Source organism: Corvus kubaryi, unplaced genomic scaffold (genome assembly GCF_017639235.1).
Source record: "Corvus kubaryi isolate FWS band 111438036 unplaced genomic scaffold, C.kubaryi_AGA036_p1.0 134, whole genome shotgun sequence".
Taxonomy (NCBI): domain Eukaryota; kingdom Metazoa; phylum Chordata; class Aves; order Passeriformes; family Corvidae; genus Corvus; species Corvus kubaryi.
The window spans coordinates 325,009-349,771 of NW_024580668.1; the positions used below are offsets into that span (position 1 = coordinate 325,009).

General features: G+C 40.5%; 1 protein-coding gene across 4 annotated transcripts in view; it reads right to left on the reverse strand.

Moving 5' to 3' along the window:
* PREX1 (phosphatidylinositol-3,4,5-trisphosphate dependent Rac exchange factor 1) overlaps positions 1 to 24,763 on the reverse strand; it is a 144,650-nt gene that overhangs the window by 27,934 nt on the left and 91,953 nt on the right. For all 4 annotated transcript variants that reach the window (XM_042044418.1, XM_042044410.1, XM_042044399.1 and 1 more), the window contains exons 10-17: positions 22,183 to 22,330; positions 18,041 to 18,141; positions 14,591 to 14,694; positions 13,846 to 13,895; positions 9,686 to 9,761; positions 7,334 to 7,406; positions 5,911 to 6,053; positions 914 to 1,006 (exon numbers count right to left, since the gene is read on the reverse strand). In XM_042044418.1, coding sequence (XP_041900352.1) covers positions 914 to 1,006; positions 5,911 to 6,053; positions 7,334 to 7,406; positions 9,686 to 9,761; positions 13,846 to 13,895; positions 14,591 to 14,694; positions 18,041 to 18,141; positions 22,183 to 22,330 — 788 coding nt within the window. The remainder of the gene's footprint in view (positions 1 to 913; positions 1,007 to 5,910; positions 6,054 to 7,333; positions 7,407 to 9,685; positions 9,762 to 13,845; positions 13,896 to 14,590; positions 14,695 to 18,040; positions 18,142 to 22,182; positions 22,331 to 24,763) is intronic.

The window sequence follows — 24,763 nt, forward strand, 5'->3', positions numbered from 1 at the left end:
GGATTGGTTTCTTTGGTGACCATAAACCAAATGACAATCAGGAATACTGAAATAATTTCATTCTAACACTAAACTTCAGTTCAAAATTCCTACCCATGTGACATTCTCAACTTGCTAAAATCAGTCTGTCCACTTCAGCTGTTTCCACTAAGCAAGTTATCCAGGAGTTAAACGTAGTCTAAAGGAGTAACCCACAAATTAACATGGACATTCAAAAATTCTGTAATGGTTGTCCTGGACTTTTAATTAGAAGCTCTGTCCTGTGTGCTGCCACAATTTACTGTGAAGCCCCAGACAAGTCATTTAGTCCTCTCTTATCTTCATCAGTTTATCCATGCCTTATTTTGGTAAATGGAAGATCAGACTGTGTTATCCACATAAGGATTCTCTATGGATAAATGGGTGATTAAGAAATACTCAGATCCTATGACATTTGGGCCATCTACACGCTTCAAAGAAACAACACAAATATATTCTGTAGAATTAAAAAATACCATGGAGAGAAATGACTGCATGCTTTTTAAGGAAAAAATACATATCTAAAAATGCAGCTTCACTCAAATAAACCTGTTTCCCATTGAACACCTTTGCTATCCCAAAAGAGTGTTACTTTCCCTCCCTCCTTAAATTAAAGTTGCTGAGGAACCTGAGGTAAGCTATCATCACACAGATACTGCTCTCATCCTATCACTTATCAATAATATTCATCCTATCACTTATCAATAATATTCAAGTCACCCACTAATGCCAAACACTTATCAATTTACAGAAACAGCTTATTACCAGGAATTGTAGAAGACAGCCATCTTCTATTAGCTGCCTTTAAAAGGAAACAGATTTCAAAAGGATGGTTTGTTACTTTTCAAAGTAGTGAAACATTCTTAGATACCAAAATATGAATGTGAGGTCCTACCTCGGCAGAAGACCCTCGTCGAACTGACCTCACCACAATTGCTTTGTTCTTTTCTTCTATGTCAAATCCATAGTCATCCTCTTCTGGTAAAATCTTAAACAGAGCACAAATTTTACACATATTTATGGTTCATAAATATGGAGTTCACAGAAAAGGTGAAGACTGGAGCAAGCCACAACTGATCTAGACTTCTGTATCTTAGAATGGAAAGGGACTACCAGATCATTTGGTCTGATCTGCATAACACGAGCCATAAAATTTACCCTAGTTATTTCTGCACTGAGTCCTTAATATATACTAAAGCAGATTTTCCAGAGTTAACTCAGGTATGATCTGCAGTCTTTAAGAAGTAAAGAATCTATTCCCACCCCTGAGAGTTTGTTCTAATGGTTAATCAACTCTTCTATTAGAAACTGCATTTGGTTTTAATGCCTAGCTCTTCATCCTTCAATAGATCTTTCACTTTTAGATTACAGAATTCATCATTATTCAGCATTTTCCATTGGTGAATGTACTACAGATTGAGCAGAATCATTTATTTATTTTTTAGAATACATCCCACATACCTGATAATGACTGATCTGAGTGCTTCTCAGCTATCAGTTTCAGACAAATTGCAGATCTTGGGCCTACCTGAGATCTAACTACACACTACATAATTCTACATCATGATGGCAGTCTGACGGCTAAAATTCTATCTGACCAGTGAGACAAAAATTTCTGATTTCTGTAAGTCCTTCCTCTAGAGACAGGCACACAAGCTTTGTGTAAGGGAAAAAACACAAACTCCATACCCTGTGCTCAGTTTGTACTTTGTGTGGTAGACAGAAGCCTTCGTAATTCGCACTCCTGAATTTCTGCTTCCTCTTATTTGCACTGAAGTCATACAGATCCACCTTATACATATCCTTTAAAATCATATCAATCATGACAAATATACATTTCACTCATCCTTTTCTAATGGTTTATTAACAATGAGTAAAAAGCTTAACAACTCACTCCCCATTATAGAAAAATAAACCAAGCCTAGCCACTGGTAAATGGATGAGTGGAAAATCTAACTGATAGACATCTTGCATTTGAACAAATATTATGTATTTAAGAACCATCTGATAAAACAGAACTGATTTAAGAGGAAAAATAAAGCTATTCATAATCTAGCTGGGGGAAAAAATTACTCAGAATTGTTTCCTCGCTTCTGATGATTTCTGCACTGTTTTAATATATTGTCCTCCCTTTTCCTTTCAAGTAAATTCCATCAGATTATAAATTTTGTCCTTTTACATGTGATTACCTTGGGAAAAAAAAAATAAAGAACTAGAATAATTCTGTCCTGTAGGAGCCATACAGTCAAGTTAAAGTAATGCATGGCATAATATAAGGGGAAAAGTCCTTATCAGGTGATGTTCACATTAGAGGATGCACAGGAAAGTAAAAAGACTGGAAGGTAAATTTCCCATTTTTGGCTATTTTTAAGTATTTTCAGAAGCAATGCTAGTAGTGCTTGTTCAACAAAGGACCTTAGAAAATCAGGTAAATTGCTGGTTAGATTTTTAATGTTGCAAGTGGAATGAGTTTCAGCCCAACACAGCACGTACTTTTATCACTTCATATTTGGGATTCAATGGAAAATTTCTAGGCTACCTCTCCCCTCCAGTTCTCACTTTACATTTGAAGGGACTGTTCAGTTTCTTTTCTTGAATTTTGAAAGCATATGTGAAATACACATTAAACAACTTGAAGGCTTTGATTTGTCCAACTTCAGCAGCCAGCAAGCTATATAACCTTACCTACCTCTTGGGGTGAAGCCATCAGTACTGTGCAAGAAGATCTTTTACTTGTTATTATTTTTAATAACCTACCTCTCTCTGATCATTGGTATTGCAAATATGTATTGTTTGAAAGCAAAGAACTAAAACACTTTTAAGAAACCCCACATGCATCAACATTCGGAACTTCCTGTGCTGGAGACACCCCTGATGAAAAGGCAGACTATGGATAATATTCCATTTGCAGTACTTGGAGAAGGCAATGATTCGTTCTTTATTATAAAGTAGGAACACTCTGCCATTCCACAGCTGAACCCCATTCATCCCTAGGGAGTCCAAAGCTATTAACTAAATCGCCACCTGCAAGGACTATTTCTATGCCCCTGAAGCCAAATCAGTTTTTGGAATGTAAGGCAGCAGCTGTTTAGTCTTGAGAGACAATCACATTAACAAATGAGACCATTTGAAAAACAAGCATGTTTAATCAAAAACAGAGGGCAAATGTACTCAGAACACATTCAAAGAAAATTTTGGTATGAGCAAGGGGAATGGGATCTGCAGAGATGAAAGGTGTGCCAAGAATGGCCTATTACACCAGTCTCACAGAGCAGCAGGAACTGTCATCCTGAACTCTTGGGGACATCAACACCAGAAGAGGCAGCACAGCAGATCAACCACCATTCCCTGAACCTGGGTCCAGGATGCACATTCTTCTCTCACATACTTCCCTACAGCTCTCCAGCAAAACCCTTCTCTGTTGGAAACACCTGAACAGCCTGACTTGGTATCAGACAATGTCAAGTCCAAACATTTCAGAAAACGAAGGAGGTTTCTGAGGCCCTCAGCAGCATTTAAAGACAGTTTCTTTCCTGCCACCTCATCTCCCAGGTTGTTCCAGTCTCCACAGCTTTTCACAAGCCCACAGCTTTGGGGCACAAAACAAGATTTGAAAAGACAAAGTTGCTTTCCAATGAGTAGCTTCAGAATCTAAGCACCCCTACTGTTATCTTTAAAGGTATGTTTTGCAACATTAGCAAAAGAGGTTAAATACATACAAAATGACTCCAAGTTTCTTCTCATTTGTGAGCTTTGAAATTGAGCACTGAACTCAAACTGTTCCTTCTGAACCATTAAAGACTTAGAGCCTAAAGGGCATTTTTCACTTCAGAGTTCACTGTTAGTACCCAAAACCACTCGAAGCCCTTATGTGGCTGCATACACCTGGATGATGAATGCCTCGTCACTGACTTTCCAGCCTGTCCCCTTGGGATCAGAAATCCCTAGGGGATGAGCTCTTAGTGGCTTTCCTCCCAGAGGTGTTTGAAATCCATGAGTTTAATTCTCTAGCTACAACAGACTGTGGTACACCAGTATAATGAAGAACAAAGGGAAAGTTCTTCTTTGCTCTCTCTGCTGAAATTTTGCAGAGTTGGGCAACTACTGCCACACTTTACAGAGGATAAGAAACATGGGATATCCTGGATGAATGTAGAAGTTATTACAGGTCTGGGAAGTTGATGATCTTTAGAATTCCAGTCTAGATCTCCAAGTCAGCACAAGAGTTTTGATACTGCTACATAAAATGTACGCAGGCATCATCTTCAGAAATCATTGAGAATGCTTCTCTTTTGAATCTTCTGGGACTCCATCATCACATGTGCAATTAAACCTCTCACACAACTTTGATCATGGCCAATCTCTACAGGAAACTCTCCTTTGTCTGATACTCAGATCTAAGCAACCAGGTCTGATTTGTGATGTGGTCAGTTTGGGCTAACAGGTAGAGGTGCTGATCACAAGTTCACAGCACACTGCAGTAACCAAATCACAATGCTTGGAGTCAGGCCAAAATCCAAATTTTCTTCAACTATGCAAAGAATGTTGTATATTTTTTCAGTTTGTCGAGATTTATGTCCTTCAATGAGAAATAATTGTGCAAATAAATAAATACTAGCTTTTGTTTGAATTGTGTTTTTCCAGACTGAAAGCACTTTGTTCCTTGGCGTTTTTAACAAGTATTTGCCAAGGTTTCTGTTGTTTTCTGTTTTCAAAGGCAAACTCTCCTGTGATAGAGCAAACTTTGATGAAGGGGGTGGGGAAACCTATCCACTAAACAGCTAGGATTTCACAGCAGTAGGAAAGCATATTTCAAAAGCCAGTGCTGAGGAAATTCCAATAAACCTCCTATGGTGGGATCAGAGGATGGGAAGGATTAATGCCCTATCATTAGCACAGAGGCAAGCAGTGATGTTCCACAGACAGCAAAGCCTCAGGATTACAGCTGCTCATAACTGCTAAACACAGCATAAAGCAGAAGTCAGGCACATTTTTTTTGTGGATAAGTGTAATGAATTTACTGTACTGCTTTTGCGGGATCTTCACAAGTCCCTTCACTCGAGGGACTGTTAATTTATGCATGCAAGTGAAAGCAACTCATGACTTAAGCATGACTACTACACATTTGACAGAAATCTGTGTCCTCTAAGTAGGAGATCTTTTTCCTCAGCATGTGCTCTTCATTTGTTTTCTGTTTGAGATGGGACTGCATTTTGACAGAGGGTGACTGATGCACTTCAGAACTACAAAAACAGCATTCACATGGCTTAGAGAATGATGCCCTGAAATATCTGTGTTCTAATCAGTCTTTTAACTTGAAGCTGAATTTACCTCACATATTTACCTCACGTGTTTGAACCATGTTTGAATTTAAACTGTGTTTCAACTTGATGGCAGATCTCTTCCAAGAGAGTAGAGCCCATTACTTTTTCCTCAGTTAACACTGTTGTGTCTGCTAAAACATCTCCAGCTCCCAGCTCACTTCCAGACTCTTGCAAGGGCTTCTTGGGAATAGAAAGGGCTTGAGCTGTGCACTGGGAACAGGCAGGAACTTCCATGCATTTGCACCTGTGTGAAGTGTACATCTAAAGCTCCCAGTACAGCAGGATGGCCATGTGCTCCAGAAAGGGGCCTGCAATGCAAGGATTTCCCTTGGTCCTACAATAAGTTATGCAGTCTGCCTAACTAAAAAGTCAGAGCTACAGAAGCTGGAGATATACAGCAAAGCAGATCAAGAATTAGTAGCATTTATGCAGTGAAGAAAAGTCTAGCTAGAGGTGCAATTGCCCATTTTAATTCTTGTCTCTCATAATTTTCCTTCTTATTCTCCTCTACTATAAAACAATACCATTTTTGCAGAAACATCAAGGTTTACATTAATATATTTCTTACCAGAAGATTCTTTCCCAGGATGTTTTCCATGAGCTTGAAGTCATTACGTAATTGTTTGCTCTTCGAACTGGTGCCCTCCATCTCCTCATCAGCATAAAAGCGGAAATATAAGGATTCATCCTTAAATTCACTTTTCTCCAGGACTGGAAATGATATATATGAAATACATACATGCATTTACATGGAGAAAGAAAGAGAGAAACAGAGAAGAAAGTCAAAGGAAATTCTAAATATTTCCCCACTCTTTACAGGACACAGACCAGATGCATCTCTATCAGTCAGTTCCTCAGCTCAGTATTTTTAAGCTAATTCTGTATTTTAGGACAATGGTTTTCTTCACAGTGCATAGTAGCTCATGACATGATGTGACCTCCCTGGCATGCAGAATGTATATAAAATGCAAAAGATTCTCTTGGAGGGAAGATGCTACTCAAAACCCCATGCTCCTTTCCCTCATCGAAATGAATATGGTAAAACTGTAAAAGGAGCAAAGAGGGGTAAAGGGGCTGTTTAAAAGCATATAAGGTGTCCACACAGACTAAGGCTCTTCAACCTTAAAAAAAATTGAGAAGGAAATGAGATCTATAAAATTCTGGAAGGCATGAAAAAGTTCTCTACCAGTTTTTCCAAACAGAGACCCGGGGGCTTCAATAAAAGCAGCAAGTGAGGAGCAACTCCTTCATTCAACATGTACTTATGCAAAGGTCTTCCTTGGCAAAGGATGCAATAAATCCCAAAAGTTTGCATGGGCTCAGAACAGACCAAATTCTTTAAAACAGACCCCAACGATTCTTACATTATTATTAATTACTATGCAAATTCTCCATTAGTTATTTACAATAATCTGCTCTCAAAAACACTATTCAAAATACAGTGACTAAATGTTATCTATGACTAAAACTGAATGTTTCATTTGACAAGCTATGTTTACTCTTGGGACTTGTATGTTCTATTTGATACTGATACAGATGTGATTTGTTTACTTCCCCTGTTTGAGGATGGATGATGTCTAATTTGGCAATCTGGCACCTCAGATTTGGACGCCTCAGCACTAAGAATTGTGTTTGTCCAAGAGCCAAGAACTAGGCAATTTTATTTAACATCTGATATTTTTGGTGGTATTTCAGGACAGTATTTGGCTTGTGCATTGCTCAGATGGCTCTGGAAGAGATGCAGTGAAAAAACGTGCTCCTTCTACCTTGTGTAATCCCTTCAGTGCTTCCCATAACTATCAGCAAGGGGCTTCCCTTGGGAAGGCACCAGGCTTAGACATGTATTAGCTTGAGGACTGTATTTTTGAGAAGGACCTGCAGAAATGCCTGCAAATCGTGCACACAGCATGAATGGCACAGCCTAAAAAAGCTGATCTGACTGAAGTCAGAGCTCATTTAACTGACTGAGGGAAGCAATATTGATGTATTACCATGATGCATGAAGCCGTTATTGCAGAGTCCCACACCCAGTGCGACAGCTTCCTCCCGAGTCTGACAGTCTCCCTAGAAACAGGAGAATAATGTTACACCTCAGATAATTTTCTATGCTAAATTATTCCCCCCTCCCCAGCACATAGCTTGTGGCTCTGAAATTAGCAGGATGATCTGTGTAGGGAACAATAGCAAGCCATTAAAACAGGTATCCCATTGCCCAAACACTATTCATTCCTACAGACAGCATCTCTCCCTCCTACAGGAATCAGGGGAACAAGGACCAGGATTGGGGAAAGATACCATGTTATCTCAGTGTAAAGACATTTTATTTGAAATCATAGTGTTGGACTTTAGGACCCATTAGCCACAGACAATAACACTCTTTCTTAGAAGCTGAGAGATCCCATCCATATTCAGCTCAAGGGAAAAAAACCTGAGTAAAGCTAAGGTATGTGAACTCCAAAGGTCAGACAGGTTAAAACTGCAGTAGGAGTTTGCTTACACAGCAGATTACAAAGGCTTCCGTTTCTCACTACCTGAAGCCCTGAGTGTAGTCATTCAAAATAGGTACCAAAGGTGACTTGCGAATTTACAGATTTCCCTGACACAGCAGCCTTAAGCTTTACATCTACAGCTCAGCTAAATACAAGAAATGCCTGGTTTTCTCTATGTATCTGCTCATTTGCAGTCACAAGTGAAGACTTTACAAATGTGGTCACACTTTTTAGGCAGACAAGTAAGTTTTAAATAGTGCTGGTAAAAATCAGAAGGCACTACTGGTCTCACGAAGGTTGTTAATACCGGTTCCTTGATGTGAGATGAGCTGCTACCCTGTCCCAAAGAGACACAGAGAACCTGACGCCGACCATCTCAGTGAGAGCAATTGCTAAACTCATTCCAGCAGGGAGGGCACCTGCTGCTGTGGCAACAGAATCAACTTCAGTGTATGGCTTTCAGTCCTATTTAATTAGAAGCTGTATCCTACACAAGTATTACACCTTTTCTCCCCTCCATCCGGAGAACTAGATACCCGAAAGCTCTCACAGCAGCTGCAGGGTAGTGTACTGACTTTGTTTTAAGCAACCAGGCACCTTCTGATCTTGTCAGCAGAACATCAGTTCTACTTCAAATCCGGCTAAGGAGAGCAGCAGTTATTTGCCAAGCAAATGCTGGCAAAGCCCATCACTGAGGTGTATCAGCATTATTTAAATACAGGATAAAACAGGATCAGCTCTGGCCAATCCACAGCACTACTGGCTTCTGTTAAAGAGCCTGAGACCAGAAAAGGCACATTTACAAATTAAGAACTAAACGCTGTTGTCTTGGTAGAAAAGGGATCAAGGCAGTTCTGAGAGAATTGCATGACTGTGTAATCACACAAGGAAAGCCAAGAAAATAGCTTTAATAAACCAGAAGTTTAACTTTTAGTATAAACAAATTTCAAGTCTTCACAAGTCTTCCCTCATTTTCAACATCCTGTGATGAGACAATGCTCAACGCTCACGTTGTGTTATTTTATGGGATAAATGGGTAGTTTATTTTACAGAGGCTGGGATTTAAAAATCCAATTTATTCTTTCAGTTGTAAATAAACTGGAGAAGAAAAGCCTTCTAATGTTACCAGCTTAAACCTTTAGCAATCTGTATTTGTTCTAGGCAACAAAATCTTTGCAAAGGAAGGGTTTAAACCAGCTTGGCTACTCCTGATGACGTTACCTTGGCCTCAAAACATTTCCCTAGGAAAATAGCATTCTCCATTTAGAAAATACAGCTTTAATTCTTTCAGCTCACTAAGGTAGATATTTTCCCAAATACAATAAAAGCAGTAACAAAAAATCTTCAGAAAATAGAGCCATTTAGAATCATCAATCTTGACAAAATGTGTCTCAACCTTTTCATACAGAAACTAGATGTGAAACTAGATACACTACTTTTGACAAGGTAATTTAGGTTTACTCAATACAATCTCTCCATTTGAGTCATCAGAATTACAGAAACAGTTTATAGTCAGTACCACAGTGAAGAAGCATGTCCAGAGCACATTACTATTACTCTTATTACTACTGCCACCATTACAATTATTATCATTGCTGACTAGTTTTGGTAATGATGTGATGCCTAAAGCCCTAGTCATGGTGGCCAGTTGCTTTGGGTTGTGTAAACCCAGCAATTAAGATGGTCTCAGACCAAGACTGTTTACAGCTCCCTTGAAGGAGGAAATAAAGCAGATGCACACAGGTAAGAACAGCAACCAAACCCCTTCTAAATTTTCTGTTATATACTGAAAAAGGAAAGGTTTAGGATTATGAAGTGCTCCTTAGCAAAGACAGTATCTTAAATTTTTCTTACCTGTGCAATAAGCCAGTCCACTAGTTTACTTGCAGGAATTACTGATTTGTAGGTCTTTAGGTGGTAGTCACGGTCTCTAATTAAAAAAGAGAATTCAGGGAAAATCAGGACAAAAAGGTATACATTTCTTTCACAGTCTAAACCTATATATACTATTGGGACCTACTAATAAGAAGCAGACATCTTTTCTCTCTAGAAAAGTTTTAGACTTTTCTAACAACTTGAATTAGGAAGATACTTCAGATCAACACAAAGCAGTGTTAAAATTTCTCTAGATCTTCTTTCGAGCCATCTTCAGGGAGCTCACATTCTTGCCACAGGCACCAGAAGATTCTTTTCACAGATGTCCTGAGCTGCTGCTGTAACTCAGGTTAGAATACTGCCACCAGCAGTTCCACTGAAAATAACACTCTTCTGGCTGGAAATCATCTAGTTTCCATCCAAAATCCATTCATGTCCAGCTTACATCTTTTGGCTCAGTACCATCTATAAGCTTCAATAATTCTCCTATAGTGTTTGCCTATTAATGTATTCATAGATAGGGACTCTACACATTCCCTCTGTGCCTCCTTTTTGTGAGGCTCATGGAATTAGGCAGCTTTTAGTCAGTTTTGTCAAGCGAGATTTTCCTGATTCTCCACACTTGTTCAGATTTTATTTCCTTTAGTAAAATATCACATAGTAGCCAGACACAAATAGAGTACACAGTATCCTTTTATGGAATTAGGTAATTTCAGTCATTGTAAATAAGAAGAGTTGTGTTTAGTTCTTGTAACACAACTGGCACCAGCTGACACCCAGCTCACACCCAGCAGACAGCAGCGTTGTTCCTGAAAGAAGGAAAAGGAACCCTCTTGTAACTTGATGCTTTTTTGCAGTTTTCTTCCATTTCTCTTCTCAAAGCCATGGAGATAATTGATGGTTTTAGCCTTTCGTGAAATATTTCTAAAGAATTTTGATACAAATGTAAGAGGATTGTGGGGCTCAGGACATTGGGCTCTAACACCTTTCACCTCCAAGGTCACTGGATTTAATCCAGCTCGGAAGAGCATAAAAGCCATTTTAAAGCTGTTTACTGGCCCATGTGAAATAAGTTTCATGGTCTTGATCCAGCTCCTAGTTCCACATCACAAAAACCATTACCACAATTAATTTGCATTAATTGGCTCCCTCTCATTGAGAGTCTCAGTAGAGAGGCCAAATGCTGAACAGGCTATGAAGAATTAATTCCTCTCTCACCCTTGGGGGTGGTCCTTGTATTTGAAGCTTGAGCTCCACTGGCATGACTGTGGAAGGAAGCACAGCCACTGGGACTGTTTTACAGTCCGGATGTAGCCATGAGGCAGGTCAAGACAAGACTTTATTCTTCAGTTCTGTCAAATCAGCCTCTTTCATTAGCACCACACTGTCTGATACTGCCTTTTCCCTAAAAATCTAATAGTCAAACACCATCTAAAACCCATCCTAACCAACCCTGCTCCTCTTACTAATCATCTACAGATACAGATATGTTGTGACTGGCTGTTGTAAATAAATGCAGCAGAAATGTCTGTGTGTTTGCAGAATGCAGGGTGTGAGAAATTAGAAAGAGAAGTGGGACTTTCAGAGCTTGGAAAAAAACCCAAAAAACATGACAGCATTTCCAGAAATATGCGTCCTCAGAACAAAAGCTTTCCTCATAGTGCTTACACACAGTTTTCAACTTGTCTTCCAGTAATGTGCTAAACCCAGCACAAAGCTGTAGGAGTTTTCTGGGCAGTTTTTCCCTCTCACACTCTTATCTTGGGAAAATGTGCCTTTGAAATGTCAGCACAATAAAGGAAAACATTAAAATATTGAGCGCTAATGTGTAGGGGGTTCCAGATGAGAAGCAACTCCCAAAACTTTCCTACAGATGCTGACAGTTTTGAATAAGCTGCCATCAGTTTTGGTCCAAGACCCAGTCTTCCCCTGCTTGCAGGTCAGTGCTGGTCAGGATCAATATTAGTTCACTCTCTTTTCTTCCCATTTCAATCTACCCTGAACAGGAGCAGAACATGAATCATAGAACATTATCCAGAACCATGAACCTCAGGTGAATAGTCAAATATAGAGGTGGGAACCATTGAAATTTTGGCAGAACCTTGCTGCCTCACAGAAACTAGAGGAATAGAATATTCTTCACAGGGCCCAGCCCAGTGATGCGCTGACATATTGTCCATCACACACAGAAGTGGAAACAAGTTCTCCCACCTCACAGCTTCCCAGAAGTACATCAGAGACATATTCAGAATTTTCAAAATGTTTTACTTTTTATACTTCAACCCCCAAAGTAGTATGATTTGTTTCCAGTGGCATATATCATCTTGCCCTCAAAGTATAAGGGTGTCAGATTTTACTTGATGAAAAATATAAAGGCAAAGACTACATGGAAACGCCAAGGTTTCCAGGGAAAAAAAATAAGTAAAATTGTATCTCAAGGTTGTCAACAAAATAATTTTGAACTTATGATTCCTCCAGATCCCTGTGGCACATGTACCTGCTACTCCAACCAGCTTTGCCAATTTTCTAGAAGCAAGGTGGCACCAGAAAAGCCAGCATGAGTGAAGGGATCAGCAGTCCTAAGATGTCAGATAAAGCAGTGATCCACAAAGCAATGGGCTTTGCACAACTAACTTGGGAAAAGCTAGCTCCCTTGGGGTAATGTTAGGCTTGTCAGAGGCAAAAAGTCATGGCAAGAAGACATAAAACAATGACAGCCTGAGAGATTAACTTTTCTAACGTGGCTATAAAATTAAGAATGAGTAAGAAAGAGAATAGCAGGAAGAAGAGCCTAAACATACTGATAATTAAGTCCATTCAGAAGGATCCTGAAACTTCTGAGAGTCTGATACTTTTCATTGATTATACACAGTTTGGATTCATGACGTCACTAGCACAGATTAATCCTGATATGAGAAGATTCTCCAGCTGGGAAGCTATTATAAAAACAGCACATTGACAAAACACTACAACACCACAAGATGGGCCTGTGGGAGTTATTTTGTCCGTGTTGATTCCCTAAAGCATTAGAGTAGATCCACTTCAGTTTGTGGGTACCCTGAGGTCAGGGACATTTTTTGAACTCCACTTACCATCATTTCTACTCTGCATGTGAATTGCTATCTTCAGGGGTGAAATGTGTATGTGCAAACACACACATGCATCTACAGAACCATTTTGTCTACCACTGGCAGCACTGTGCTTTCCTGCTCTCTCTGTACCTTTTGGGCTAGGTGAAATCTGTGCCACTGTAGAACAGTTATTCTGGGAAAACACCCCAGAGCTCTCATTATGCAAATTCATGACTGATGAACTCTAACTATCATTGCAGCTCCTTTTAGCACAACAGTGGCATCTCTCAGTGAAAATTCTATTTTACAACTCATGGACAAGAGCTCAGTTTTGTTGAATTTGGGAGTCCAGCCATCTTCAGTAGAGATTTTTCCTTCCTCATCAGTTTTTTATTTTTTAAAAAATTAAGTTCTCCTAAGTGAAAATGTCTGATTTTCCACCATAAATACCTGAACAGAACACCTACACGGGTCAGGGTGGTTTCCATTATGGGCCAGAAATGTTCATCTGATGTCAGTAAGGTAACAAAACCTGAAAATCATCTCCTGGGATCTGGGAAGAGAGTTACCTAGCACTTGCAGACTATCTCAATTCTCCAGCAGTTATTTATGCAGAACCAAGTTTGTAAGATTCCACACAAAACTTTCAGGGTTTCTTCAAATTACAGCTTCAGCTTTTATTCTGCTTCAGACTGGCTTTTGTTTAGGGTGCTCTGAATGACAGAATCCTAGCACCACATTGGAATCTGTTTACATCACTTCAGCATCTGTTGACATTTTCTAAAACACAAATAATACAGCAGCTACAATCACACCACACGATCTGCCTTGAATCAGTCACTAACCATACCCAGCTGCTCACTCTGCCTGAATCCCTAGTTCCAACATCCTCCAGCAGCAGCAGTGCTACTACACAGCTAAGCTGTGAAGATGCAAGGGCAGTAAAAGAGCCAAGAAAATTCAGAAAATTACTGTTTGTAATAGGAAACAAGAAAGATTTCAATAGTAATGTCATCCTTTTAACAAAGCCAGATAATAAATAGAAGGGGACCATGAAGGGGAACTTACTTTACCACTGGAGTATACAGGCAGTGCAGTCGGCAGTACAGCCTCACCCCCTGAAGAAGGCAAGATGCACAGTGTTAGCAGCTTTTTCCTTTTCAAAGAAACACTGACTAGCTAATGCTAGCAAAACCTGGACACTGATGTCTCTACTCAGCTGGAATTACCTATTGATTAATATTGATACTCAAAACAGTTCCCTTATCCTCTCTGTCAAACATTCTTTCTTCTTTCCTGGCTTCCAACAGCCAAAAATCTGTTTTTATCTCTAGTCACCTCCATTCCAACACTTTCTCCATTAATCCTTCCTCATGATTATCCCATTAACCAACGTCCATAAGAAAAAAATCAAATTTATTAAAAGGTATGTGGACAAATATGGGATCAACAGAACTCATTTGACAGACAATTATTAGGAACGGTTAAATACTGATTTCTTCTATCCCCCTGAACCATCCTGCCCAGATTTGCAGCAGACATGTTATCACCTACTGTTTTAAGACCTTTTGTTGCGCTATTAGGATTGCAATCAGCAGTCTTGGGTGGAGTCACAACTGTATTGTTATTCATTGCTAAATTCTGCTTCCTCTCCCTAAAGTGAGTATCTCCTATGGCATTAGGATGGACAGCTTAATACAACACAGATCAACAGCACTGGCAATTTCCTATACAACAGGTCAATGACATTCAGAGGGAGAGCAAACTTCTTGATGCAAATCACAAAGTTCCAACTAAGAATGATTATACAAACCTTGGACACAATGTCTTCCAATTCACTCCTTGGCTTGTATGTTCCATCATCATAGCGAAATCTGTACATCACCTGTTCATTCTTAAACTGGTGCTTATCTGAAACTAAAACATCAGCATGATAATTAAAATTAGTCTTTTGCCCCCACCATATTCTTTATAAGCCAGTTGGTAAAAATTGAATTTTTTAAATTTTACATCAGATTCAGTTTATGTAAGGCTTTGGAAACAGTCCTAGTGAAGGGAATTGGGAACATCTGACCTTTCTCAATGAGTTTTGAACAACAAATTCCTACAATAGTTATCACAGCACTTACAGCCATTTTTGTAGTTGCCCAAAACTCTGCAACTCCAAAAGCAGAAGCATGCTGGTGGCAGGAACTACAGCTGTCAGAGGTATTCTTCTATCATGGTTCTTAGAGTTACCAATGAGTTCCTTCTAAAAATTAGACTACTTTTTTTCACCCAGAAAAGCCATTCCACAGTGGGGCAGTTAAAATCTTACTGAGTAATATATATACTGATGGGCTTTAAAGGCAAGGACACAAAAGATGTTTCAGCGTGATCAGGAGCCATTTCAAAAGAAGCATTGGCCAAAATCAGAAAAGAGTTAAAAAGCATACCCAGTTTCAGATTTATCTAATGCACCACACTGGAAGATGGTTGAAGTCTATATCCAATTACACGTAGGCTTATCCTGTCTTTATTCTAAAGCAAACAAGGCAAACTATTTCCACAGAAGGTGGCAGTGGAACCTCATCCTGAAGATGGCAATTTAGTAACTAGTCGAAGTTATTTGTTTCACTGAGTAGTAAACAAGTGGCAATCTTAAGTATAAAAGTGCCAAGAACTGAGGAAATTAAAACTAAGTAATAGAGTATCTTTCAGATTTTACAGTATGTAGTAGAGAAATGCCATTGTTCCCACCTTAATTTAATGGAAGCCAGTTCCAACAATACAGGGAAGAAGGTGGAAATCTGGAGAAGAACAGGTAAGGTAGGGTAGCTTAGTCACTGCAATCTTCCCTGCCTTTGCAACATCCCAAAACCACGACTGGATCTCAGTGCCGGAGCACTCCTGAATAATTTGGATGCAGCATTTGATGAACTGAGAGAAAATATGGATTTACACTATTTAAGATGCATCTTAACCTAAGTCTGATTAACCTGAGAAAACTGGCTCCTCTGGATGACTGAAGACAATCCCCAGGATTAGCAGACTCCAAAGTACCAGGACACAGTCTGAGATTTAGTCTGCCCAGTGGGTGGGATAATTGTTCAGAGGGCAGAGACCAGAAATTCTTAAGAGCTTCCCTCATTACATAGGACATCCTGGTCTATAATTAAGATTCCTGCTTTTTGATTATATTTTCCTTTAGTTTCACAGGATCAAAAAAAATTTGCAGGATTCAATGTGTCCCCTTTTGTCTACAGTTGAATCTCTAAGCTGTGCAAGTTATTGACTTCAAGTGTCTGCAGGCTCTGGATTTATGAATTTCTAAATCAAATTGATTCTGTATTTCTAAATCCAATTGAGAATCGAGTTAGCCGAAAGTGTCTTCTGTGGCTGGCACACAGATCAGGTTCTGATCACTTCTGTGCCTGGTGACAGGTACCAGAACTACCCCATCAGCAGTCCCAGATAAAATACCCAGAACTAAAGAAGACAAGGAGGAAATTGCGGCATAAAACACACAGTGCTCAGCATTTAGCAATCTTCTATGGCTCTGCTTCTCAGGCAGGCTGACAGATCAATGACGTTATGCCAAGTGAAAACGAAACATAAAAGATAACTGCCTAATGTAGAATGGGGTTAAGGGCCTTGTTATGGTGCTTATACATTCTTGCTACATTATGAGACACATAATATGATATTTTCATGCCTAATCAAAATCTCAAGAGGTATTTCCCAAGTAAATGTAGCATTACAAATACCTTCCAGTGTTTAACAGTAACTTTCACTGAAGACATGAACATCAGGAACTCTAAGGTCACACTAAAACCAAACCAGATGCATCTTACAAAGGGCATTCAAATAAGGAGAGCAGCAGATGTAACAGCACAACTTTTGAGGTGTAAATTTGCGTTAAGAGAAAAAAGAATACTGATGGAAGTGTCAAAGTATGAACTTATGGCAAAGTAAACCATCACTATGAAATAACAAGTGTCAGGAGAGCTTTCTGTACCAGCAGTGCATGTGTGCACATTCAGAATGTAGGCCAGTGAGTGAGTGCTGAAGAGCATTCCTCATTTAAAGAGGGATCCCTCCACACTGGAGCCAGAGTGCTTCAGTTCTCCAAAACCAAGTACTCGAAAGTGTTTGGTGCTTTTGAGCTCATGTTCAAAACTCTTCAAAGTCTAAATGTGCCTGAAAGTACATCTTGGCATGTGGGGATGGAAGTTTATGGGCATGAAGGACTATGGGACTGCTTATAATAGATTTCTCCATGTACTAATTAAAAGAAGCTAACATACATCATTTCTTTACAGTGTTACTGTCACCTGAAAGACAAGTTTGTGGTGCTGAGTAACCAAGAGATTAAAGCAGGACTAGCCTAATTAAACGGCTCCCTTATTTCAACTGATTTCAAAGAGACTGTATGAAAATGTAGACCAGTGGTGACTTAAGATGCATCTACAGTATTCCTTTGATGTGCATTTTACAGCTAAACTCACCTGAATGCTGAAATTGGGATATTTGCTGTTTAGAGTAGGACTGTGTTGCTCTGTCTGCATAACGCAATATGGAAACAGTAGGAAACAGCAGGAGAAATCTGAATTTAAACAATGTAATCTGGAAAAAGACCTTTTAGTAGAAATGCAGGTAGCACAGAAAAGTTTCAAACAAGTACACTTCAGTCATGCAGCACTTTTGTATGCGCTGTCCTACGCTTCTAGAACAGCCTTCATCACAACACTTCAAGGTCATCAGCTGGGTGAGATGAAGAAAGATGGTCCCTCACTATTTTGAAGAGAGACATTCTTGCCAAATGAGCTGGGAACACAACAAACCCTCCATAATCTCTTTCCTTTGCGATAAGCAGAGCCATTTGAATGGCCCATCACCTGTGCCCCAGTCTAAAAGAGCACTGCTCCTTTCTCCTCTGGATTGCTGATGGCTCATGTGCAAAGCTGTATTTATGGACTGCAACACATTTTCAAATACACATAGTACAAAGGAATATACACCTGATATAGTCCCCAGCTAAGACATTGCAAAGAAATGAAGCAACTGCAGACATAAACACTTTCTGGATACCAAACAAGTCCTGTTTTCATGGCATAAAACTGCCCACTCATTGATCCCAAAAATCACTAAACATTTTGAGGATTTGATGGGTATGGCAGCAGAAAATATTTGAACATCATGTGAACAGCTGCAGTAAGTTTTCCACTCTCATTTCTAGGACACTGCAGAAATCTGGTATCTTTTTATGGCATGGCACACTCACCATGATGAATGATTCCATTTTCCAATAGTGCCTGTCCCAGGTTGACCCCTTCCTCTGGTCTGCTTATCTCTCCAATCTCAGTGAGCCAGGATACAAACTCGCTGCAAAGGAGAGCAGAACACACACAATTAGCTCTGAGTGGCAGCAGGCACTTGCCTCTACGAGTCATCAGCCAGCCACAGGAGACTCTCTTGAAGCAAGTGTGAAAACTGTTGTAAGCAATGGTACCTCTACCCAGTGGCTTGATTTCCTACATTCCAGGAGGAAATGCTCTGCAGAAGATCCAGGCTCTTCCCATCGTTCCCCTTAGCTCATAGACAATGTGCACACAAAAGGAAAGATGACCTGGCTGCATCTATAAGGATGGTGCAAATCCTTATCTTATGGAACAATCCAGATGTCCATAGGGGAAAAGATTAGCAAGCAAGGTTAACTGATGACCTTAAATCAAGTTCAACAGCCAGGGTATCCTTCCTTCCCAGCTACCTCTTCCCAAGTTACCTACCCAAGTTGTGTTCGTGATTTGACTTAATTACACATGCTCATCTTTCTTCACTGATTTCTGTCCTTAGCCCCATGGTGTAATTGGATTGGCTTTAATGGAAACACAGTAGGATTTAGGACAGAAGACTCAACCTACTGAATTCAAGCACAGAGCAGTAACAGCACAAGTCCCACCAACAGGTTAATTTAAGGTCATTTTCTGGATGTGGTGCCTGGCAGATACATACATCACGCTTCTAATTTATACACAAAAGATGCTAAATCTGTCTGCTCACGCAGCACAAAATAAAACCTCTCTGTTGAGGGACAGAGCTGAACATATGAGCAGAATAAAAGCCAAAAAATGGATAGATACATAGCATGCTACTCATTAGAAACAGTAAGTATAGAAAGCGGCCATAGCAAGCCTGATGAATCCAGCTCAGTCAGAGCCCCAGGGGACTGAGCTGTTTGCCAGGTTAATTAGCAATTATACTAGAAATGTGTTACAGTCATGGAGAAGAACAAAAGAAATATATGGAAGTAGAGCAACTTATGGGAAATGTGTGTTCAATAGAACACTTAGGTGCTTGCCAATGTGCAGAAGGTTGCTGCTTAACAAAGCCAGTATCCATGTCTCCACTTGTGGGCTCTAACTGATTAGTCTCTTTGTATTTATCAGCACTGACTGATCTAAGATGTAGGAATTATTTGTAGGAATTAAAGACATTTTGCCTTTAGAATAACAAAACAACTTCAGGGCTGAAAACTTTGGTTTGCTGAGGGGGTACTCTGTAGCTGTCATAGTGTAGAAAAATCAGCAGAATCTATTCAACTATGCCAGGAGAATCCCATGGAAACAAGCAGAGTTTCATGAAGGTGCTAAAGCCAGAGTAGTGATGAGTCAGGCTATTTCCTAAAGAAAGTTCATTCTCAATTTCCCAGTGATTCTGAACTGTTTCTGAAAGTATTTAAAAGCTGAAACAGAATATAAACTGCAGAGGGAGGCGAAGTAAGAATGATCCTCCACCCTCACTACTGAGGGCACAAGGCAGGCACACTATGCAGGGCCCCATCAGGGACCTGCTGCCAGTGACTGCACCCACAGGAAGTACCCCAGGAAGATGCCCTGTTGCTCTGGAGTTCTCCATCAAGAGCAATGAGTCTATGGCACTTCACAGTGCTTAAGTGGTTGCCCAAAACTTCAGTGGAAGCAGCCCTGTTACCTTTCCTGCTTCTTTTATTTGGAACTGTCTCTGGAGTTTATGTGGATTGTAAATGTAAGGTTGATACAGTGAGCTGAAAAAGGAAATAACTGAATGTTACCCTCACAGCCCTGAAGCTTCCCCATCATGGGATGGTTTTCTTAAGAGTTGGTTTAAGATTTCTATGACATTTGATTCAGAAGCAAAATCAGTAATCATTTGATCTGAAGGCTTTATAAGCCCTGAAAAGCACATGATCCAAAAATATTCCAAGAGGCTCTTAAGAAATATGCTAGACTGTTTCTAAAAAGTTGTGAGCTCAAAGAGTGGATGGCAAGGCTTGATTTGTTTCCTCATCTCGTTGGAAGCAGTCCTCCAGGGTAACTGAGAGTATCCTCACTTCCCAATGCTGCTATGCTCAGTTCTCATCTGACATCCAGGTCAGGACACCATCTCCCAGCTATACCTTGGAAATTAAGGGACTTGGAACAACTGCATTTCTGCACAAGAAATACACAGGAAAATCCAACCCATCCAGGAATGTACAATCTGATCAGATATGGTTGAAATCTCCTGAGGTTACCAGATCCTCTCTACTACACACTCAAGGTTGTGCAGTGCTGAAAAGAGCAGTGTATCATTTACACATAGTGACACCAACACACATCCTTACAACTGTATCACCACTTACTTGCCTAAATGCCACAAAGTGATCAGGAAAATAGATTTGCACTCCAGCCAGTCAGCTGCTGAAGTTAAGTTCAATAAACAGCCTTATATATAAATGCATGTGATATCTCTGAAAATTAGATCATGCTATTTTCCCCAAAAAACCACATTTTATCTTTTGAATTATGAGATGCTATCTGATATTCAAAGGCCAAGAGAAAAATTATTTTTGTGGCCTTGGTGTTGCTCTCAGCTGCGTGTAACAGAAAACCACTAAATACATCTCAGCACAGTTATCAGTGACTCCCTTAGGCAGGAGTATCTGCAAAGATAAACAGGTCACAGGCAATATGCATTGTTCAGGGAAAGCCCTGGGACTGATATAAAATCTGCCAGTCATGACTGGAATGTACTGACTGAGTTGCACTCAACTGAGTTTCCCAGGACTATACCAACAAGTGAATGCGGAAAAGATATCAGCAGAGCTATTTGCTGTGGGAACGGCCAAAACATTAAGAGAAATCACCCTTTTGTCAGAGAGCAGGATACCTGTAGGTGTCTCAGTCTGGGCTCAGTTAGCCATTAGCGAAGTTAGGTCAAGTCCTCACTACTGGAGTGTCAGGTGGCTGTCAAGCAAACTGAGGGCATTAAGCAGGACAGACTGTAAGAAAATAGAAGTAGCAGGAAATCCTGGATAAGAATTGAAACTAAGCATAATATCAGGGAACCCACAACAGACTCATACATAACAGCACTGGAAGAACCTAAGTTTCTGACCTTGTGCTTGCTGCATGGAAAAATAGGAAATGCCATTATCAGATCTGGAAGGTTTCAGTTTTAATCCAACAAGATCAACTGCGGGGGTGGGGGATGTGTGTGAAGAAGAAAAAAGCAACTACTTCTCCAATATCAAGAAATTTTTTTTCTACCTGAAGTATCACTAACCTATGCTACCAGCCTGCCTTCTGTCAGGCAGAAAGACATTCCCACCCCTGTGCAATGGCAATGCTGCCTGCAAACTACTGTGACAGAGACCGGAGAGGGAAGGGAAATGAATGCATATCTGCCTCAGAACTCTTTTTCTTCCCACAGCTGATCATTTCAATCATAAACAGCTGAGGCAGAAAAGTCTTCTTAGGTCAGCTACTGAGTGTGCCTGTGTGCCACACAGGACAACCCCACTGCTGCCATTGCCAAGCACCGACCCGAGACGCCCACGGAGTTTCTTCTGCTGCTTCACACGTCATCCTTCAGAATTACTTTTTAATTATTTTGTAATACCTAGCCTGAATCAAAGAGGTTTTTTCCAGCCAATAAAGTCCTATACTTCTAACAAATATATCAGGTCACATGACACGCAAAATATCATTTGTGCCTGTTACACTGACAAACGGGAAACTTCTAAATACAATCCTGAGGCTTGGACAGTTCTGCTGGATTTAAGTATCACCTGGAAAGCATTTGCTTGTATACAAAAGAGAGTACAGGCTAGGCCACCAACAGCCCCAAGCTTGCAGGAGTTAAGGTAGTTTTCTTACTCCTTTTGCTGATCTGAAGCAGCTGTTATGACTTACTGTAAAACAGAGTGAGCTGTCACACTAATCAGCCTGTGTATGGTATGAAACAAAAATCAATTATTATTTTTAATAAATCACTACTGTAATGGGGCTTATGGTCTTTTTAATTAAGCTGCATCAAAGCACATCTGTGTCACAATGCTATCGCCAGAAATTCTAGAGTCCGCTAATTGGCGTGAAAGACCTTTTCTATCCAAATGTCACTTACTTGCCAAGAAAGCACTTGGGAACAGTACTTAATTTTCTTCTCCTATCTTTGATAAGGTTCACTTTCTTGCTCATCATCATTTGGTACAGCTTCTCTCCTTTCTCTGCGATCATGACATACGCATCCCTCTCCATTCCCAATTTCAAACCTGCAATATAAACCAGAAATTCCTTCAGATCTTTAACACCAAATAAAATGTTTGCTCAAAATCAAAAGCTGAGGCCAAACAGCGAAAATGGTAGAAACACAAAAACTGACTTATTTTCCATTTAAGAGGGAAATTAGGTAGTTTTTTTATCTGAGTACAAAACTGTCATTGGTAAGTTTAGCACCACCGAGATGCAGCTTTTCTTCTCTATTTTAAAAAGCCGTTTTAAACTTATGATTATATCATATCACACAAAGCAGAATGGTTTACAGAACATGAAGGAAGTCCAAAAGAAAGATGAACATGGGCCAAGGCAATCCCAAGCACAAATACAGGCTGGGAGAATGGACTGGTAGCAGCCCTGGCGAGAGACTTGGAGGTGCAGGTGAAGAAAAGCTGGACATGACCCAGCCACATGCGCTGCCACACAGAAACCCCCCGTGGGCTGGCTGACCCCCCAGCGTGGGCAGCAGGGGAGGGGGGAATTCTGCCCCTCTGCTGTGCTCTTGTGGGACCCCATCCAGAGTGCTATGTTCAGTCTGAGGCCCCCAACATCAGCAAGATGTGGAGCTGCTGGAGAGAGTCCAGAGGAGGCCATGGAGCTGCTCCCAGGGCTGGAGCCCCTCTGCTCTGGAGCCAGGCTGGGAGAGCTGGGGGTGCTCACCTGGAGAAGCAAAGGCTCCAGGGAGAGCTCAGAGCCCCTTCCAGGGCCTGAAGGGGCTCCAGGAGAGCTGGAGAGGGACTGGGGACAAGGGCTGGAGGGACAGGACACAGGGAATGGTTTCCCACTGCCACAGGGATATTGGGAGGGAATTCTTCCCTGTGAGGGTGGGCAGGCCCTGGCACAGGGTGCCCAGAGCAGCTGTGGCTGCCCCTGGATCCCTGGAAGTGTCCAAGGCCAGGCTGGATGGGGCTTGGAGCAACCTGGTCTAATGGGAGGTGTCCCTGCCCACAGCTTTAAATGGCCTTTAAGGTCAGTTCCAGTCCAAACCATTCTATGATTCTGTGATTTTCAACCTTCTGAAACTGATTTCCTGTGGCAATTTCACTTGTGAACCTGAAATAACTTCAAGCATAAAACTTGTTAAAGGCATTTAAACGCTTGGAAGAGCAAGACACTTTCTGAATGTTCTATTACTTGAAGCCAAAAATACAAAACTGCTGAAATCAATTTCACATTTGTGAATAAATCAAAATTGGGCAGGCACATTATTTTCTCATTCTTTATTAATTAGCCTATTTACTAATACCCTTAAGCTAAAAATAGTGTTTGACAATCATATCATCCAGTAAATGAAAGAAGTACTGCATGACTTAAAGAATGAGAGATAATTGAATATAAAGAACATTTCAAGATCACTTTGTACAAGTTCCCAAGTACACAGTTCATGCTAACTTGAAAATTGCTACAGGCAGGAGGATGATCTCTGAAAACAGCAGGTGTCTATGTTATAACTGTCCTTATAACTGGCATTTTCTGGCCTTCTTGTCTTTAGATTTGCAAATTGCTTTAGGGAGACAGCACCTGGCAAAAGCTGTTTTGCTACTGTAGATGTTTTATCTCTTCTAGCCTGAACACATAGTTTTCTGGATATATTACTCTAGAACTTGCAAATCTGGGCAACTCTGGAGTCCAAAAGGGATACCAATTTTAGACAACTCCAAGACTAAGTTGAGAACAGGCAGCCTGAAGTGGCCCTGTACTTCCGTGCCTAATTTTAGCAGAGATCGACGTTAGGCAGAATTTAAGTGATCGGTGTAAGGCTAGAGAAACAGAGAACTATGCATTTTTTGGCAAGAGAAGTTCATCCTAACTGGATGTAAATGCTTTATGGTAAGATACTGCGTGAATCAATAACCTTCTGACTCCTCACAGCTATTTCCTAGCTTTTGGAAAACAATGCATTTGTTTTAGAAGCTTGAAATGCACATTCCAGAAATCTGACTTGCACATTTTTGTCTTTCAAATACAGTATTTCCTTCATGAGTCTAATATCTGGCTAAAGGTTTTGGTTCTGCAAACCCCTGCCTCACTGTCATTATTCCTCCATCCTCTTCTTCCCCAGCACTGGGGTCCAATTCAGTGCAAATGCTGCACATGCAGCTGAGGCCAATTCACAGCGAGAGCTCAGGACTGAACCCAGCCTGGGTAATAAATCCTACACGTGTGCCCTGCTGCTCTCACATCACTGAGCTTGCCAGGCTCCAGAGGAAATGGCAGACTGGAATGCACATTCTACTCAGCTCACCCTATGGAACTGGGAATCTCACCCACTGGTATCTATATGGCTTTGCAAGTACTCTGATCCAAAGAATATTTTCCAATACGGCCTGGAATCTCTGCCAGAATAACTATGCTTATCCCAAGTGCCTGTCATCAGCTGCAACGTCATAAAACTATATGACAAAAAGCATCAGAAAAACCACTCTTAC